General features: G+C 42.9%; 1 protein-coding gene across 1 annotated transcript; it reads right to left on the bottom strand.

Annotated features, from left to right (window-relative positions):
- Nucleotides 1–438: 438 nt before the first annotated feature.
- nacc1 (nucleus accumbens associated 1) lies at nucleotides 439–9082 on the bottom strand. The gene is made up of 7 exons (XM_022764480.1): nucleotides 8957–9082; nucleotides 7752–7994; nucleotides 6378–6563; nucleotides 4007–4478; nucleotides 2426–2723; nucleotides 1003–1100; nucleotides 439–779 (listed from the first exon to the last, which is right to left on the bottom strand). Exons 1-7 carry the CDS (start codon nucleotides 9080–9082, stop codon nucleotides 445–447), a joined length of 1758 nt encoding a protein of 585 aa, XP_022620201.1. The 3' UTR covers nucleotides 439–444.
- Nucleotides 9083–19394: the final 10312 nt, after the last annotated feature.

Genomic DNA, 19394 nt, shown 5'->3' with positions numbered 1-19394 from the left:
GACACACTTCTACAAAAACAAATAAAAAGTAAAAGCGCTGAAACTATCAAGGTTCGAAAAGGTTGCAGAGGGATGGAGGAGGTGGGGGGGGGGTTGGGGGTGGGGGGTCGGCCTCCTCCCTCTGCCACCTTTCTGTCTCTGCCGTCTTTCTATCTCTCTCCACCGGAACAAGGAAGGAGAAACGGAGCGAAATGAGGCATTCTGGGCCGTGGAGAGAGACTGAAGACATGGACAAACGGAGGAAGGAAAGCAGAACAAACTGACCGAAAGAGGTGCAGAAGAAGAAACAGATCCCCAAACGCATGGCGGCTAGGGGATGGCGTGACAACTGTCATTACGACCACAGTGGCCACCGTTCTCTACTCATCGCCCACCAGAGAAATGCCATCCCTCCCTCCATCAATCTGTCCATCTGTCCATTCATCTATCTGTCCGTTCACTCACTCAAAACAAAGTGCTGCCGTCTCCTCCCGCCCCGTGGAGGGTCTCTGCTGGCGTGGCTCCGCCTCCCCCTTCGTTACTGTTGGCGGCCGCTGCCGCCGCTGCCGCCACAGCTTCCAGGGAGGCAGGGTCAAAGCCTTGATCTGCCCCCAGTGCGTCTGCCTCCATCTTCACGCTGTCGGCCAGGAAGGCGGAGTAGGCGTCGCTGTCGGCCATCAGCAGTTTAAGCTTGGGGATCCAGCTCTTGCGGACGACGCGACGGGCGTTGGTGCACATGTCGGCCGCAATGGCGTTCATCTCGCTCTCTTTAAAGCTTGGTGCGAAATTCTGGCAGTAAACTGGAGGAGGGAAGAGAGGAGAAAAAAGGAGAGAGAAAGGTAAAAAAAAAAAAAAAACATGAAAGAAGAAGTAGAAGAAGAAAAGACGGTGAGGAGGTTTCAAAGCTGCAGCTGGCAAATTCTCACTGAGATGTATATGTGTGTGTGTGTGTGTGTGTGTGTGTGTGTGTGTGTGTGTGTGTGTGTGTGTGTGTGTGTGTGTGTGTGTGTGTGTGTGTCTCACATTTGACAGCGTGCAGGACTCTGTTGTCCAGCGGTTTACGACTCGGGTCGTTGGTAGAAGAGCGGATACCAGTCCCACAGCTGTTTGCCAGAGTGCTCCTACACAACGAAAAACACCCCAAACATCCCATCAACAACAGATTTAATGTAAACATCAGAAAATCTTTACATTTTATTTTATAAACAGAATCTTTTGGGAAACAAAGGCAACTACAGGACATGCTGAAGTGCAGGCTGAGATACAGAAGTTAGTTGCATTCAAGATCCAAATTTTCAAATGTGAGAATTGACTGCTTTTCTTGTTCTTACATTATTGTAAATTAAATATATTCAGATGTATATATAAATATATATATATATATATATATTTTGGATCAAACATGAGAAGCCGTTTGAAGACGTCTAACCCTTCAGCTCATGGGACGTTTTTTCACAATTTGTGATGTTTCATAGATTAAACGATGAATTGATGATAAAAATATTAGTCGCAGCCCTGCACCCAAAAACACACTAACGGCATACACACTGAGCTTCATTTATAGCACAAGTGTCATGCCATAGCAACTATCATGTATTTTAGTTCATGGTGTCAACCTTCACACATCTGTTTCCGCCTGCAGCCAACAACACAGACAGCGATCCTCACCAGTGACGGGGTGGTTTCTAACAGAAGCGTTTCATCCATCCTTCAATCCTCAGTCTGTCCCTCTGCCCCTGAGCTACCAGCCCCCTGAGACACACTCACACCGACACTCAGCAAACCGCAGTCCACAAGTCAGACTGAAGGCAAAGACACTTACACAGGTTTCCAGCTCAGGTCTGTGGTGTTCAGTGAATCCCACACGCTGCTTGTGACAAACTTTGGTAACTCAGCTTTGTGTGTCTTTCTGTATTTTCAAACCTTGACGTTTATTATTCCTGTTTTCTGCTGTCAAAGTGAGAACAAGTTGTGCGCAACACGACAGAGAGACAAATAAAATGTACTTCTTGACTTGTCTGTGATAATTTACACTTCATTTAACTGGCTGAAACCACCATGAAATCACCATTTATTTTCATCCGCCTTCTCCCAATCTATGAATTTCAAAATGTCTGTTAGAAAATAAGTGAATAAATCTAGTTCTGGTGTTAAGTTTACGCTCCACAACCAGGCAGCCCAGTTGGATGACTAGGACTTGGAACACATATCGACCACTTTTAAGATCATCTTTAATTATAAATGACTCCATCGTCAAGCATTCAACGCATCAAGCCTCAGTTATCAGTTGCACTGGATCCAACAGCGTGAGGCTTCATCAGGAATATACTGTACGTCCATGTTCCCGCTGCTCACAGACTGCACAAGCACGTACAGTTCTCTGGCTTTACTACACAACGATTCACAAGCCAATCGCTTGGTCGGCCGAAGCGTGTCGGACACTGACCTGTCGAAGAACGCGGCCAGCAGGCGTCTGAGCAGCACTTTGTGGCGGGTGCCGGCGCTGACGTGGCAGTTCATGAGCTGGGCGCGGGAGATGAACACGGAGGTGCCGCTCACCAGCTCCAGCTTCTCGGCCGGGTCGCCCTCCTCGTACAGCTTCGGGTGGCAGCGGTTCCCGATCTGGCTGATGAGCTCGGCAGGCAGCGACGCCAGGTCCTGCCGGGACCGCGCCCCCCTGCCTCCCCGTCCGCCGCCGGAGTCTGGGGCCAAGTCCGGCAGAGCCTCCACCCTCTCCCCGACCACTGGGGAGGGAGGATGGTAGATCAGTGTTACGTTCAGGGCTGGGTTTGAAATTTGACAACACCAGTGCCACAGTTTCACAGTGGATACAAAATCTTACTGAGGACCATGAATGTGTTTTCTTTTTGTTCATTTAGGAAAAGATGCCGAATGTTAAAACTATTCACACAAAAAAAAACTAAATAAAACATTAAAATTTGCAAAATTATGATTTAAATCAATTAAAAAAAGAACAAAAATTCACTTCCTGGTACTTCACAGTTTGATTCTGATCAATAAAAAAAAAATAAAAAAAATAATTCTCAATTACCAAATACTCCAGTACCTCTTTAACAGATAATTACACCATGTTCTCGGGGGAATACCTGCCTCTGTGCACATTAGGACAATTTAAATGCACACATAGTGGAGTTCAGCTCAAATTAAATTACTGTTATGAATCCATATGTTGATGAGAAAATTAATTACCAATGTCAATTAGTGCACAGAAGCAAACAATAAAAAGATTTTTTTTTTTAAAGCCCTCCAGCCAAAGCCCTATTAACTTTTGCTTCAGAAATATTTAATAAATGATTAAATAAATATTAATCAAAATATTCAATGAAAACATTTTTGAGTATGTAACCATGGTGTGAATGAGATAGTTCAGTCCAAAGTGTGTGTTTAATGGACTGTAACACAGAGACAATTACACTCCACTTTGCACTGGATGTTCCTCTGCCTCGATTCAACGCATTAAACTCCTCTGGTTTATATCTCAAAGTGTTTTATTCATTCTTTATTAAGTAGAAATCAGAGAATGGCTGGATATCAGACTCTGAGCATTTCTGTTGTAGGTCAATGGAGATAGCTCAACCTGGACGACAGACTTAAAAACACCTTTCAACCTATGACCTTTAGATCAAAACAACAGGTAAAACAAAACTATTTGAATTCCAAGAAATTTGATGACACTGTTCATCTTAAGGCCCATCTCTCCTGTATTTTGAATAAACTTTATCGCCATATTTAATTCCGAAAACCTTTGAATAATTAAACTGAAACAATCCGTAAGCTTAAAAAAAAAAAATAAAAAAAATAAAGGACGGATCCACAACTTCCAGTGGTTTCGGTGTTTTGAACATTTCCTTTCCTCTGAAAAAGTTTTGGATAAACAACGTCTGCAGGATTCGTATTTGTGAACACGCGACGGTGAAAGGTTTCCAGAGATCAGACGACAGAAACTTTGAGATCCACATGAAAACACAGTAACCTCGAGCTGAACTCGTCTGCTGTCAGAGCTCACCTGCTGCGCCGGCGTTCAGCATGCTGTACATGGTGTACATGTTGCAGATCTGTCTGTACTGCTCCTCGGCGCTCTCGTCCGCTATGTCGTCCTCCTCCTCGTCGTCGTGGTAACTGATGGGCGAGTCGCTGGTGTACATGCTCAGGGTGCCCGGGCTCGTGCCCTCGGGGGTCCCGCCGTTGTTGTTGTTATTGTTGTTGTGGTTACTGTTGAGTCCGACTCCTCCCACCGAAGTGGCGCCGCCGCCGCCGCCACCCACCATGGCGGCGTTGGCTGCAAGTCCACGCCCAGAGGCATCATGGGTAGTGTTGTTGGAGGAGGTGGAGGAGGAAGAGGAGGAGGAGGAGTAGCGCGCAGCCTTCCTCATCCCACCTCCTCCGCCCCCTCCAGACCCCCCTCCCCCGTCACGGTTGCCCCCTTCCCACAGCCGCTTGGCCACAGGGGTGCAGACCACCGAGTAGGGAGAGCTCTCCTGCTGCGGAGGAGAGAGATTCCAGGTCATTACTAACAACTTACAATCAACAAACAGAAAATATAATATAAGTTTTCCCTGCCACCGAATGCAGCAGGAGCGGAGGTGGCGACTGTCTCTTGGCAAGAGCTTCATCGTCGTCTTTATAATACAAGAGGTTACACGTCCTCTGAGCGGCGCTACATCTTCAGGGCAGCTTTGAGTTGCTATCAGAAAGTGACAAGACAGGCCGGGGCTAGCTGGTTAGCGTGTTAACGTCAGAAGAAAAGATAAAACATCAGCATTGACGTTGCTCCCTGCCTCTGGCGGAGTTTGATGCTGAATTCACGTTTCTTCTAGACTGGTAAGTAAACAGCTGTTAATGCTAACGTTAGCCACGTAGCAATAGCATAACTAACAAATAGCTCCTTTAGTCTTCACGTAAAAAACAAACAGAGGCAACAATTCAAGCATGTATCTGAGAGAGGAGCCACATGTTCATACAATGACTGAGTAGTTGGACTGATCATGAGAGGAGACGCGTCAGGAACTGTTCGATTCTGCTCAGATGTCACCTGAAAAGTTGTTGATATTCAATGCTAAGCTCACTTGCTAAATTGCAGCATCTGGTTAAAGAAGCTCTCTCCAGTATTTTCTACCTTTCTGACTCAGAAACGCTTGAAACGTCTCATTAAAATACAGCTTCTCTAACGGCAAGCAAATCAAAAATAAAGGAAAAACGAAAGCCTGTGTCATCGTGATCAGTTTTAACAAGATTTCAGATTTTTTAAAAGTAACAAATCTACTGAAAACAGCGGGAAATCTGTACATCTGATGCTATGTGCTCATCTAAATCAAACGTACATGATGATCACACTGCCTCTTCCTGTGTAGTGAATACACTGATATGCAGATTAGCACCTGATATCACATGGCATCTATTTTTGAGCAGCCAACAGATGCTTTCCTCTGAGGTAAATTACAAGACACAGGTTTCTCCAGTTTCTCTTTTACCTGCATTTTAACTAGACTCAATCCACGCATAGATTTTCTTATATATAAAGATTTACAATGCTCTATCCACTGTTTGAGTAAGTGCAAGTTAAAATCAAACTTTCAGAATACTTGATTAATAGAAGCACCACTGAAAGCTCAAGTTTTAATGAAAACGCATGCTGTATTAAATCAGGTAAAAAGAGCTATTGAAAGGTACAGTACATTTCTTGAACAGATTCTGGCTCGCCTTTATTTTCAATAGAAACTCAAAAAAATAGAACATGAAAAAGTCATTCTGATGTTTGAATTAAGCCACAATTATGCAACATCAAATCATCTCTACAATTTTGAGCTACTTTAACATCAACCGCTAATTAATATGGATGGAAAATATGATCAAAACAAACCATACTCTTCTGTCAGTATTGAGGCTCTTCACCTCCTCCGTTTAAAGCTCCTATAAAGTGGTTGAATGAACACAATTTAAATAACCTCTGACCTGCAACATTATTTATTTCCTCGCCTGAAAAAAAAGAAAGAAAGATTATGGCTGTTTATGCTATATTTCAGAACTAACCTTCAGGCTATGATCATCAAAAAGTATGGATGTATCGAGTTTTATGAGTAAGCTTTCCAGCTGCAACAAGTAAATGGCTTTTTTTGTCACTTGAGGTACTGGGAGCAGGCTCGCCTTGAAAGTCTATTAAAGCCTTTTCAAATCTCAAACTCAATGAAACACCTACTCATGATGCTCTGCTTCAAATGACGTTAAGAGCGAATAATGATTGATTCTCTTCTCAGGCCACTTCACACCTCAGAGCTGTTAATTACTGCACCAAAGCGACACTTTGGCGACTGCTTTGGAAGGCATCAGAAGACGGAGCCTACCTGCTGTGGCTGCGGGGCGGGCTGAGGTGTGCTCGCTGTCTGTTCTGTCTTCACTTTGGACACCAGGGGGAGGGGCGTCAGGCAAGAGGAAGGCCTTCCCGCGGCTGTGGCGACCACGCCGACTCCGCCCCCTCCCACCGTTTGAGTGACGGGACTCTGAGGCTCAGAGGGCGGGGTCTCCTCAGTGTGGAGACCCTGGGAGTCACAGCTTGGAGATGAGACCTGCAGGTGTGGTGACATAAAGAAGGATCAAACTTTTGTTTCATACAATTACCAATGAACATAAACGTAATTTCACAACTTCTCAGATTCATGCACGTTTAAAATGTCATAAACCTCCTCCTAAGTACAGCTGGATATTAAACCTCAATATAGGTTTGGTATCGACTGAAACGTGTCTGTAGCATTAAGAACAGAAAACTGCACCAAAATGTGGAATATTCAGCTCCTAAATTCAATCAACATTTGCACAGGTACACAGGTAAAGTTACTGTACACCTGCTAGCAACACATGAGGCTTTTTATGTTTAAATTATTTAATTTAAACATAAAAAGCTGATAATTACCATAGCTTTATTAGCTGATAATTATTTAAAGCAAAATATTTTTAAAGAAAATTTGGTTGCAGCTTCTCAAATGTCAGAATTTGCTGCTTTTCTCTTTAATATGAATGTAAATTAAATATATTTTGTTCATTTGAGGGTGTTGCGTCACAATGGGGTGCTATTTTCTGACTAACTTATTCATTTATTATTTGGAAAACAGCAGCTAAATTAGTCATTTCTCAAATGGTACCTAACCCAACCCAGCAGCTCAAACATTCGTCTGTACAAATTTAACCTCTTTTATTACGCTACGAGCTGATTTTTAGTATCAAACTCAGATTACTAAAATTCTTTGGTGGCTTGCCAAGGTCGCTGGTGGAGTAAAAAACACCACCATGTCTGATAAATAACATTTTAAGACCAGCAGCAACTTAATTCATGCTCCAGTAGCAGATCCTGTATTTTTCCCCTCAGATGCTTCGTGTAATTCGTGGCTTTTATCATCTTAACTCTGTGTCTGGGGGTATGAAAGGCTACATTCAAGGAAATCAGTTTCTCTCATTAATATGCAGATTTATGCAGCAAGGCACTCCAAATGTAATCAGATCTACAAACACAGACACCCCCATGACAACATAACGCCACGCATAATGTCACACACAACAGGTGCCATGGTGGCAGCACAAAAAATGTAATCATACTCATGTCTGGCAGATTCTCTCTCCATGATTACGATTTACAGGATTTCTAATATGTAGAAATTAGTGCTACATTAGTGCTAATGTACTTATGACCTCTTTACCAACACTCCTACATCTGGATTCATTAATCACTGTACATCAAAGCTTCGTCGGCTAATTTCTACCTTGAGGAAAAACTCTGTGCCCTTCTCCATGATCTGCTGGATCTGGAGGAAGCCGGCGGTGTACATGAGCAGGAACTGGTCTCCAACGTTCATGCTGAGGCGTCCTGTGTAGCAGAAGGCCAGGATCTGCTGGAAGCTCTGCGGCTGCACGGCCGGGGGCAGCTCCACCACCGAGCTCTTCCCCCCGGCGTTGAACAGATCCCGGAAGTAGGAGCTGCTGGCTGCCAGAACTGCGCGGTGGGCCTGAGAGGGTGAGGAGCGGCGAGAGGTGAAGTCACAAGGGTGAAAAAGATATGAAATGGAGCTGATGTGTGCAGAATTAAAATCTACAGAGTTGCTTGAGTGCAGTGCAGTAAACCCAAACCACATATATGTAGCGGAAGGTTGGCTTCATCTCAGCTGCCTGACAAATATTTACAGTAATCTCACTTTGATGGAGTTTTTCTTCAACTGCAAGAGAGGCAGGTAATTTATTTCTGAAAGTATTGACCACATCAAAATTGTATCCAACTGTAGAGGAATCATTTCCCATTGTGTTGCAGTAACTTCTGTAACACAGCCAAATCTCAACTCTTGGCCTTACGGAGTGAAACTGTATTGAACAGTGGCAAAGCCAAAGATTTATGTCTCTAGTGAGAGGTGGCCAGATGGAGCTCAGGAAAAATCTATTCGAAATTATTTAAAGCAGGAGTCTGGCCATTTTTGACCTGGACCATATTTTCCTGTCCCACCAATTAAACTGAGCAAAATTTTGTCAATACCTCTATTGTGGAACTAATTACACCAACACTGTAGTCCTACAGGACCAGTGAGCACGCAACAAAATCAGACCAAAGCATGTTGTCTGAAATTATTTAAACGCATTCCTTTATTTTACAGTTTCAATTCGACTTCTCCTTCGACCACTAATTTCTTTGGTTTGGGAAAAAAAGCCAATCTAAATAAAGTTGGAAATATTATTTAAACCACAAACAACTTATGCATCTCAAGCTTTAAGATTTCAACGTGACTTTAGGCTTATTGTCTAGCAGGTAAGATGACCAACGTTCCAGAAAAAAAATGAAGCAGTTCTTTCACCAGTGCCAGTTTTTAGTAACCAGCGACAGACTGTGGTCACAGTGCGCAGCTCCCATGTGAACGTGTCAGTAAGTCTGAATACAAATAATCATCCTGAAATACAAAAATGGTTAAAACTCTTCCCGCACCTTGAAGGCGTGTCCCTTGACGACCACGGAGACATCACAGTAGAGGCCCTGCAGCCGCTGTTCGTTCAGACACTCCAGGACGTTGTTGCCAAAGTTAGGGATCGCCATCTGCAGCGTCTGAGCCATAACGCTCTGCCCAGCACCACAGGGTCTGCAGGAGACAGAAGAGGAGAAGTTAGAGCTGAAAGGCTAGAAAGAGAGGAATGGATTAGAGACATCTGAAAGAAAGGTGAGGTACGACGATTGAAGGGAAGGTGAGGAGGAAATGGGTTAACAGAGACATCAGAGAGGTGATGAGGAAGCGAGGACAAGACGAGACAGAGCACGTTCAAGGAAGGAAGGAAACAGTTAATGAACCAGTGATGAGACGAGGATAACAGAGTAAAGAAGAAGATGCGAAAAAACTCAGACTAGACAAAAATGGGGAGGGAGGAAAGAGACTTAAAATAAAGGAACAGGGTAAGTCAAGTGTATGATGATTAATGAATTAAGTATTTGGTAAACAACTTTAATTCAAAACTCTGAGTTCCAAATGAATCCGAATGAAAGAGAATTCGGGGCCACCAGCGACAGTTATATAAGCCGTCTTTCTCTCTTTTTTTCCCCCCTCCGTTTTAACCGTGTTTCATTACATCTAATTCACAGTTAATAAACTGTTTGGTGGTTTTTGGCCTACTTTGTTGTTTTCTCGTCTCTCCTTCTCAGTCAAAACACAGTCGCTTACATAACACATCCATTTCACTCGTCTTCATCACCATCCAACAAAAGAAGCCTGTGATGAAGAGTGCAGGAACTGTCAAACCAGTGACATAAAAAATACATAAACAATCTCTAAAACCATCTTTGTCTCGGGACTGGAAGCATCACTTTGGAGAGGCCTCTTTATTTTTTGTTAATAAATGCACAATACATTTACATACACGGAGCAGAAGTAAACAGATGAGAACAAAGGCGAGTCACTTCACTACTGAGCAAACACATTTTACACAAAGATCATGATCTCCAAATGATAGACGGCGTGCAAGCTTGGCGGACACACGCAGAGTAAATCATCATGGGGACAGTAGCTGGTAGTAGTAGATGACGCTGAGCTCTTACGCTGGCTACAACCCAAAACAAACCACTAATAGGAAACAATAAGCTGGTGATTAGTCTTGTTCTTCCACCGGGAGGAAGACTCGCAGACGAGACCTAGTAACCTAAACAGTACCGTAGTCTGCTATAGCACCTTTAGTTCTCCTTGTAAACGTTTAGAGTGGGTGGGGGGGTGGGGGGGGGCATGTCAGTTTTTACAACTTTGACCCAAAACAAACTTGAAGACGACGACGTCAGACTGACTTAATGAGAATAAGAAAACATTTATCTGATGTTGTCAAGTATGGAAAATGTCTACAACTCTGTAGATTGCCGTTAGTCAAACCCACACATGGATCGGGTCTCGGTGAGTACACAAGTCTTCACACCGTTCCAATACCATGTAATTTATCAATTCACGTTATAATTTCACACCCAGATAAATCAGCAGTTTTCTCGGAAATCAATGCTTCTTCACCGCTCTAAAAAAAAAAATACCCTACGCACGAAGTTATACTGGGCAGCAACTTGTAACTACTGTTTTAGAGCAGCGAAGAAGAAGAATATTTCCAGTAAATAGTGCAACGTTTGCAAAACGTCTGCAGTCTTGCAACATGTGACACTGGGAAGTCCCACCAGTATGCAAGGCTTTAGTTTCATGTCAGGACAACTAGTGTAGGGACTATTATTTATTCCTAAAATGATTTGTTTTTTATGACCGACAGTCAAATCAGATATTAAAAGAACTTTTCTATGGCATTCATGTATCTGCTCATGTTTTACAAATTGTTTAACCTGAGCCGCACCATACAACAACGACAGCAAACATACAACACCCCACGGGATTAGTAGTATACAGCATTGGTAAACAATCGGTCCTTAGTATCAGCCGATACACAGTTTCAGGTAGTGGAATCAGTATCAGGAAGGAAAAACTGACACCGGAACAGAGACGCACCCACCTACAAGTCATATTCTCCAAATGTAAAGGGAAAATACATGTTTGATACAGAACCCAGCAAAAATCACATCATCATCAGTATCTGCCAAAAATAATCGCAATATTATTTACAATAAATTAAATCGTAACCGTGATCAGCTCCTGTATGTACAGTCAGCTTTATCCAATAAACTACTTGAAAATGAATCTTGTCAATTAAATAGAAGTTGATCAACTAATCCCATACAATTCAGTTGTCATTATACTCGCAGACAACAAAACATACAGTAGTCTCCAACACTAATCATTTCAGCACCACACATGACCGTACTACAATCATAAAAAGTCTATTCGAATTTACAAAACTACTGAACTTAAAAATCACTCTACATGTACACACACAGACGTCTTGGGGCCAAAAAAAAAAAAAAAAACTGCATTCACAGTTGAATATTATGTGTGTTCCCAGTCATTTTAGGTTGTAAAATAAAAAACAGGTCACCTGAAAAAAGGTTGAACACATACATTCATCCGTCACACTGGACTGCGTGATAATAGCAAGTCCATATACGACCGACTTTCATCTGCAACCTCAAGTATTTCACACATAATTCCTGGAGAAATCTGATTTAGTTGGCGATTTGTAGAGCTTAAAAACATGCAGTCAAACAGAACGAGAGCACAATGACAAATGCTGGAAAAGAAATATTGCTGATGTGTGGGGTTCAGCCGGGGTGAAGGAAGAATTGTACAGTAACTTATCACAAGTGTAACAAAAACAGTGGGAATCCCGCTGACAAGCTGTGCACTCGTTTCATTAAACTTCACTGATTGGCTGTTGTGACTGTTGCACTGAGGTCTTCTTGGAGACCCTGGGCCACACAGCTCGAGTCAGCTGTTTTCAGCCAAACAACCACATCAAACCTGACTTAGTCTGAATGGGATGCTGGAAAATGTAAACACAATCTACTCACAGCACAACTGGCCTTACATACTATTAAAACTATTATTTAACAACAAAAACTACTGGACTCAACGTTGAAAAAAAGCCAAAGATTAGAGACAATCGCGATGCACCACTTTGGTGGGAAATTAGAGATTCCAAATTGAAAAAAATTGAGCGGAGACAAACCTTATTTAAACCCATTTTGTTTGATGTCTGGTGGCATATTTTCCTTTTTCTTGCGTTTAACAGGCCAAATGTAAACAGCTTGACCAAGCGTCTACAACACAGTTGGACAGTAATACATTCATTTTAAGTTAAACGCCAACTTTTGCTGTTTCTTCGTCAAACATTAAGGTCTTTTTCAAGAGCCACCATCTCATATTGACGTTCAGAGGGGGAAGAGGCGGAGATGCAGGTTTTTCCACTTCCAAAATAAGCAGTGTGCAGCGCAGAAATACCTTGAACCTTTGTTGATCTGTAGTAGGTGGTGACAGCTTTAATGTTATCTGAACAACTAGGCATGACACATCATGACAATGTCTCCTGTTACAAAACTGTACTTCTAGCTCATATTCAATACACAGCACAAAAAAAAAAACCCAGTCTCTAGTGGTTGTTGAAAGTCCTTTTGGGAAACTTAGACAAGACAGGTATAGAGAAAGCAAGGTCAACAAAATAAGTAAGTTGCAACTCCTCACAAAAACACTATCTGCACCTGGTGTGCAATAAAACGTCACCAAATTATAAAACTAGAGAAGAAAGTCCTCAGGTGGATTTTTTAACTTTAAATCCAAACTCATTGAGTGGAGCTGCTCCTTGGCCAACAATAAAAGACAGTGGTCGTACTGACAAGCTTCCAGGTGTGAAGTGAATGTGAAACAGAGTGTTACTGTACTGTACTGTACTGTGCACGCTCTGCAAACTTCCCCTCGTTGAAAACTAAAGCTGAAAAAAAAAAAAAGGGGCTAAAGCAATGCTGAGCTCTTGCCTTACGCCCACGTAAGGGAAGCGCTGAGAATAGGGGGCCATCTGCATTTCATCATAATTAATTTTTAGGTTTATTGCAACTAATTAATTTTGATAGATACAGGCACAGTTAGTGATGCACTGGGCTACAAGAGAGACTAAAGCATGTCTATTTACAACTCCAGTGCTGCACATTTCATTAACAGTGTTTTGATTTTATTTTGAAATCCTGAAATTCTGCACAAATATCTACACAGCTATGGGTAAAATAAGTACTGAATATCAACATCTGCGTTTCCTACAGCAACAAGCAACTCAGTTGAAATAAGATACATGAGAAATTGCCAAAATGCTAATATTAGTGTGTGTATTAATTGTGTAAACTTCCCTTATAATATTATTAAGCTTAATTAATTGGACCGCCCTATTCTGAACAAAAACAATTAAGACCGCTTATTGGACTGGGAGCATTTTGTACTATTTGAATTGAATTCCCATTCCCATCATGTCAAAACACTATTAGCGCCCAAGTGTATAAATTACAGTTGAGTTTTCTCCTTCTTATTTCGTTAAAATCAATAAATAGTCTGACGAAGTCAGTGTTTGCTTGCCAGTGTACCTTGACATTATTGTGCCTTGACAGTTTGTGCCGATGTAAAAAAAAAAATCAATATGCATTACATTAATGTAATTATAATTCAACAGAAGTGGTTCAGAGTGATATTTTCTCCATGCATTTTGGGCTTCATCCAGGATTTGTTTACATACATTACTCCTACTTTAATTAGTGCATCTTGATCTCAGTGATACTGGTGATTACTATCTAAGTGTACTGATAGAGCAGCAGGATCCTGATTAAAAGTTGCTAGTTTTGACCTCTGAACTGGCTGTGAGGGGAAAAAAAAACTAGGAACTAAAAATGCATGATGTGCACCGTCTACTCCCTTACATCTGCACTTCCCGTGGCCTTGAGCAAGAATCTGAACCGCTAAGTGTCCCAGTGGAGCTTCTCAGCAACAAATACTAGATGCCTGTCGTGGTTTCCAGGTGTAAATATGTGCAATAATATGAATAATAAGCAGCCAGTTGCTAAGACAAAGCACTTACATGAAGAAAATATTCCATCAATAATCAAACGGAAAAACAAACGCTCTGATCACACCAAAAAGTAGAGAAACAGAAAGGTCTACGGTTATGCTGATATTCACAACAGGACACCAGAATTAGTCATGAAATCTGAAATTGCTCAAGGGTATTTTGGTAGCCTAAAAGCAAGTTTTTCTCTCCCACACAAGGAGCTGCTTGCCTGATTTGATTTCAACACACTGCAGAGCACAGAGATGTCAACCAAGGACATCCTACCAGCCACCTTTTCCTCCTCACAGGTCAGAGAGGTCACAACAACTTCCAGGAAACATAAAGGGGAGTTAATTCACACCACTTGACCCTTGCCCTGCAGCCCCCATGTGCCCCATTATATGCTCTGACTCCATGCTAAACTGTGTGTGTGTGTGTGTGTGTGTGTGTGTGTGTGTGTGTCTGTCTGTGTGTGTCCTCTACAACTTATTTTAAATTCACCTCCTGTGCCACAAACTCTGGATTACTTTATACAGACTAACCACATGCTGTAGCTAACACCCAAATACCAAAAAAAGTAACTTGATCACTGCAGTCACCTTGCTGGCACAAAGTCAACCCGAGCACTTATTTGACTCAACACTAACACAAGCTTTTGATATCAACATCAATCACTACCTAATCATACTCAGTTTCCTGGTTTAGGGAGGTTAAAGGTGGCCTGTTAGCAAGTAGCAAGCTAAAGCTAAGGCTAATACTGACATTAGTAAAACACTTCACCTATGTATTTAATTCGTAAACACTCCTTTAAATTACGTGTAATAAATTCCAGCCTTGTGTGGCTTTTAGTTTAAAGGGCATTTAAGGCTGGAAATGCTGTATTTACCGACACTCGTGGGTAGACAGGCACCAAAATGTGGCTATGGTGTAGCCTCCCTTGAGCACGACCAGAGCTGAAACTTCAAAAACCGAATATTATTTATACACATCAATTATACATCAATTAATCTCACATGAAAGTCTAGCAGAGCCGACGTCTCGCCGGTAGACGCGTCGGGAGAGAAAGAACCCACCACCAGCGGGGCAGCAGGGCAGTCAGAGCGGGCAGAGAAGCTCTCGGTGCCCCGCCGTGTGCCAGCCTCGATGCCCGGTAGGATTTGGGAGTCCTCGGCTGGCCCGGGCCGGTGTGTGCGTGCGTTCCGCGGAGGGAGGGAGGGAGGGAGGAAAGGAGGGAGGGGGTGGCAGCGGAAAAGGGACAAAAAAGCGAGCTCTTCTCCTCTATTTTGTGTGTCAACTCCCCCCCTCCAGCACACACACGTTTATCGTCCGAAGAACCGTGGGGAACGAAATGTAGCCACAAAAATAGTCGCGGGGGATGAAATATTCAGCAGTTCACCGCTCTCCCCGTCTCCCGTTGTTCAGTGTCAGCGCGGTGTGATGTCCGTTTAGACCGAGTTCCCTCCTCCTCCTCCGGACGAATGGCAGCTACCGATACGGGACAGACACGCGTTGTTCCCCTCCAAAATGTCGCTTGTGATATATCACAGCGAATAAATTATTTATTAAATCCCCACCAAAAGGGGAACCGGGGAAGCCACATAGGCTACATTCACTTGGCTGAACTCCAATGTGAATCAATGTGTTTAACGTTATAATTATTTTATTTTTATTTTTACCGGAGCCGAGAGAGGGGGGTCTATAGCGGAGGGCGATTCAGGCACTCCATCTTTAGCCGACATCAACAGGTCATCCCGGGACACAAATGCGCTGCAACTGTGGGCGAGACAGACGGATGGATCCGGCATGGCGAGGGGAGAGAGGATAGGAGGGGAAAGGAAAGTAGGGGGCTGGCTGTAAAATCTTAACCCGTTTACCGACAGGACACCATGATATTGGGCGAATCAACGGCTGTCTGGTGTTTTTCAAATGCAGCATGGCACTTGGAAAAAAAAAACTGGCTCACTACCAAAAACACCCAGTAGTTTTGGAGAAAGTTCAGGAATGTGGGAGAAAGAAAGAAGAGCGAGGAGTGGGGGGGGGGGACTCATCAAGTCACTCACCGATGGTAAAGGGGGGACAGCCCGCGGCGGTTAATGAGTGAAGCCGGTGAAGTGGTTAAAGTTTGGTCTGTCCCCATCAGCCCATCCCCCATAGTAGCTAGCAGAACTTTACCACCTCCCTCCCCTAAAGAAAAACAATAAAAAAAAAAACAATAGCTTAACCCCCATTCACTTCAACACACAACCGCAGACCATACAGCACTCTATCCAAATTCACATCCGAATTCAAGAAGCCCAACACACACACACACACACACACACACACACACACACACACACACACAGACACAGTTCGGGACTCGGACGACCGACCGACTCGTCTCGCCGGCCGAGCCCGAACCGTTGTACTCGGTGACCCGCCGTGCTCAACTCACCCCCTCGGCTGTTTATCCGTTGGAAAGTGTTTCAATGGAGGAGCAGCAGCAGAAGAAGCGGTCTAGTGTCTCCCTCCGCCTCGCTACAGGCAGCCATTCATTGTGACTGTATGCTGTGTGTATGTGTATACTGTGTGTATGTGTGTGTGTGTGTGTGTGTGTGTGTGTGTGTGTGAGTGTGTGAGTGTGAGTGAACCAGCAGCCGGAGCACGCACACAACTCATGCATACACATACATACCTAACACGTGCGCGCGCGTGCTCGGGCTCACGGGCACGCACGCACACACATGCAGGCGAGGAGGAGAGCGCAGAGCTATCGAGGAGGGGGGGGGGGGCGCAGGGGAGCAGAGCGGGGATTTTTTTTTCTTTTTTTTTTTTTTTTACTCTCCCAGGGGTTGCAGACAGATCGCAGAGCTACCGATCGACCAGACAGACAGACAGGTAGACAGACAGACAGATGGGGAGGCAGCCTGCATTTTCTCATTACTTTCACCAGTGCTGTAACGAATTAACACTGCACCTTATGTTTTGTAATTCCATACCAATTGTGAATCATGGTAAATTGGGTGTGTGAATGTAACTGCAACCTAATCCAAAATTATTATAGGTGCTGTCAAAACCTAATCTTCCTCTATTAAACTTTTTTTTTCCCATTAAACTCTCACTGGTAAATTCATGTCAGCCATGTGTGTGATAATCTAACAGCAAAAATAAAGGTGAGTTTACCTTGGTGGTTGACACAATATAGACCTGAATAAATCCTCACTTTTGTCACCAAATCCCTTAAATAGCAGGCTGAAGGTAAATTATAGGCTCACTCCACATTCAGTTTGTTTTCCTCAGCATTACTAAAAATAACTTGGCACAGACACAATCATTTGGATGAGTAATAGCAGGAAAGTTGACTTGAACGTGGAAATACTGAGATATTTATCCAGTCAAAACAATGGTGTGACATCTCAAATTGATGTTGTTTAGGTTGTATGTGTTAATTAGATGTTTTATAATATTTATTTTCATTTCATTTATATTATAGAATATTATTTTATAAGAGTAAATGAGACCAGAAACATTATATTTTTGGCGGGGATACAGTGTAACGAGTAATGGTAATAAAAGTAAAAGTAATTAAAATACATTTGCCAGAGTAATAGATTACACGTTTGAGCCCACGCACCGCTGCGGGCAGGTAGACAGGCAGCGTCCCCAGCCGACCCGACTGTCTGAGCCCCACCCACTAGTCCACCCACTCACTCACTCACTACTCACCGGGGTGTCTTCTCCCTTGGGTGGTGTGGAAGCGACCGACTCCCTCCTGCCCGACACCGCTCGGACCGTGAAGCCGGGAGGACGGGCGGTTCGATCCCGCTGTCTAACGTGTGTGATAGTGCGTCTAGACTCCGGGCAGGTGAGCCCTCCGGGGCCTCCAGGCGCTGCGTACAGTGAATACTAAACAGGATGAGACTGCATTCAGGCACGGCACTGCGCTCCCGCTCTCTCTCCCTGTCATGCCAAATACTATTAACTCTATAATTCTCCTGTGTCAGATGTATAGCGCCACGCTCTCTGGGCGTTTATAGTCACAGCGCCCCCATCCAGATGTTCAGGCTTGTGTGCATCATACAGTAGAGCCAGATTTTTTTTTTCCCACCCACAGTCATCCATGTCCCGTTTTATGGGAACTGGGTGCAAACCACTAAATAAAACAAGATGATGGTGGATGTTCTAGTTTTAAATGTGGAATACTTGGTTTTCAATGTTGTGCATTTATCCCAGACAGGCTAATGTATGTGAGACAGGGCAAGTGTTGCATGTAAATGAAGCAACAAACCCCCAACCACCACCCTAACCTTTACAATAAAGGGTTTATCTCTCTTTTAATATTTGGATTTTTCATATTTTATTTTTTCAGGTAACTATTCAACTATTCTTGAACATGAAAGTCTAATAACTTTTATAAACTTGGAGATAACTTCTGAAGCCTCTGTATTTTAATTATTTTTGCCTTGTGTTTGGTCACATTTAAACACACTGAGAAAACATATTATAAACTAATTCTGTTTTCTTATTTGTAGTTAGTTCTTTATGTTAAGTAGTAGTACAGAAGTAGTTATTATCAGCAAAAAAAAGTAACAAAAGTAAAAGTATGCAGCCTGACTGAAATAAATGCAAGGTAGTCAAGTATGAATTATAATATTTGTGGTGGAATAGAGTTAAAAAGTTACATAAACTTCAGTATAATACAAGAATAAATCAGGATTTGGTTCCATTACACCACTGGTGTTAAGATCACAGGCACCTCCTATAGGGGGCAAATATGAGCTGCTGGGCTCCTGTAGTGACCCCCCCAGTCCTCCTGTGCAATTTGTACAGTTTCTGTTTGTTGTTTGTGTAGAGTTACTATGGCCAAAGGTTTAACGTGTGCTAATTTGCTTTGATATACAGTATTATTTCAGGAACATGCAACATACAAGCACAACAGGGAAATATGGAGTTCTTAAAACAGGATTGTGACTGTGTGACTCATTCATCCAGACAGGTGAAGCAGCTCCTGCTTTTGGATCCTATCATGTCAGCTGATGCTTAATGGTGAATAATCCCAAAGATTTTTTTTAATTTAACAAACTTGGTAACACACAGTAACTCTGCAGCTTTCAGGGCCTCAGTAGTTCTGAAGGTCTGACATGTGCCAATAATAAATTGTGGCCCCTTTTTTGAAGTAAGACCTAAAACCAAAAATCAGAATAATGAGAAAAAAAAATATATATGTATGTAAATATATATGACAAATGTTTGTTTATTTTGCACATTGAAGAACAGAACAGAATCAGTGCAAGTGAGATCACACATTCACACAGCCAATCTATTTCATCTATTGTCCTTAAACAGCATCACATTCCTGCCATAACGACCTAAATTCACTTTACTGTACACTGCGTGAGCATTGACGTGGATTGACCTTATTTTCTCAAAGGCAGTTTTTATCTCCTCACATTATA

Source organism: Seriola dumerili, unplaced genomic scaffold, assembly GCF_002260705.1.
Source record: "Seriola dumerili isolate Sdu_G_001 unplaced genomic scaffold, Sdu_1.0 BDQW01000538.1, whole genome shotgun sequence".
NCBI classification, from domain to species: domain Eukaryota; kingdom Metazoa; phylum Chordata; class Actinopteri; order Carangiformes; family Carangidae; genus Seriola; species Seriola dumerili.
Note: the sequence above shows the minus strand (reverse complement) of the source record. Positions and strands in the feature narration are given on the sequence as shown.

Excerpts from the sequence above, each read along its gene's own strand:
- nacc1 (XM_022764480.1), bottom strand. The coding sequence starts at position 9,082 with ATGGCTCAGACGCTGCAGATGGCGATCCCTAACTTTGGCAACAACGTC. Across the intron at positions 6,564-7,751 it reads GCACAGAGTTTTTCCTCAAG|GTCTCATCTCCAAGCTGTGA; the intron begins GTAGAAATTAGC and ends CCACACCTGCAG. Across the intron at positions 4,479-6,377 it reads AAGTGAAGACAGAACAGACA|GAGAGCTCTCCCTACTCGGT; the intron begins GCGAGCACACCT and ends CCTCCGCAGCAG.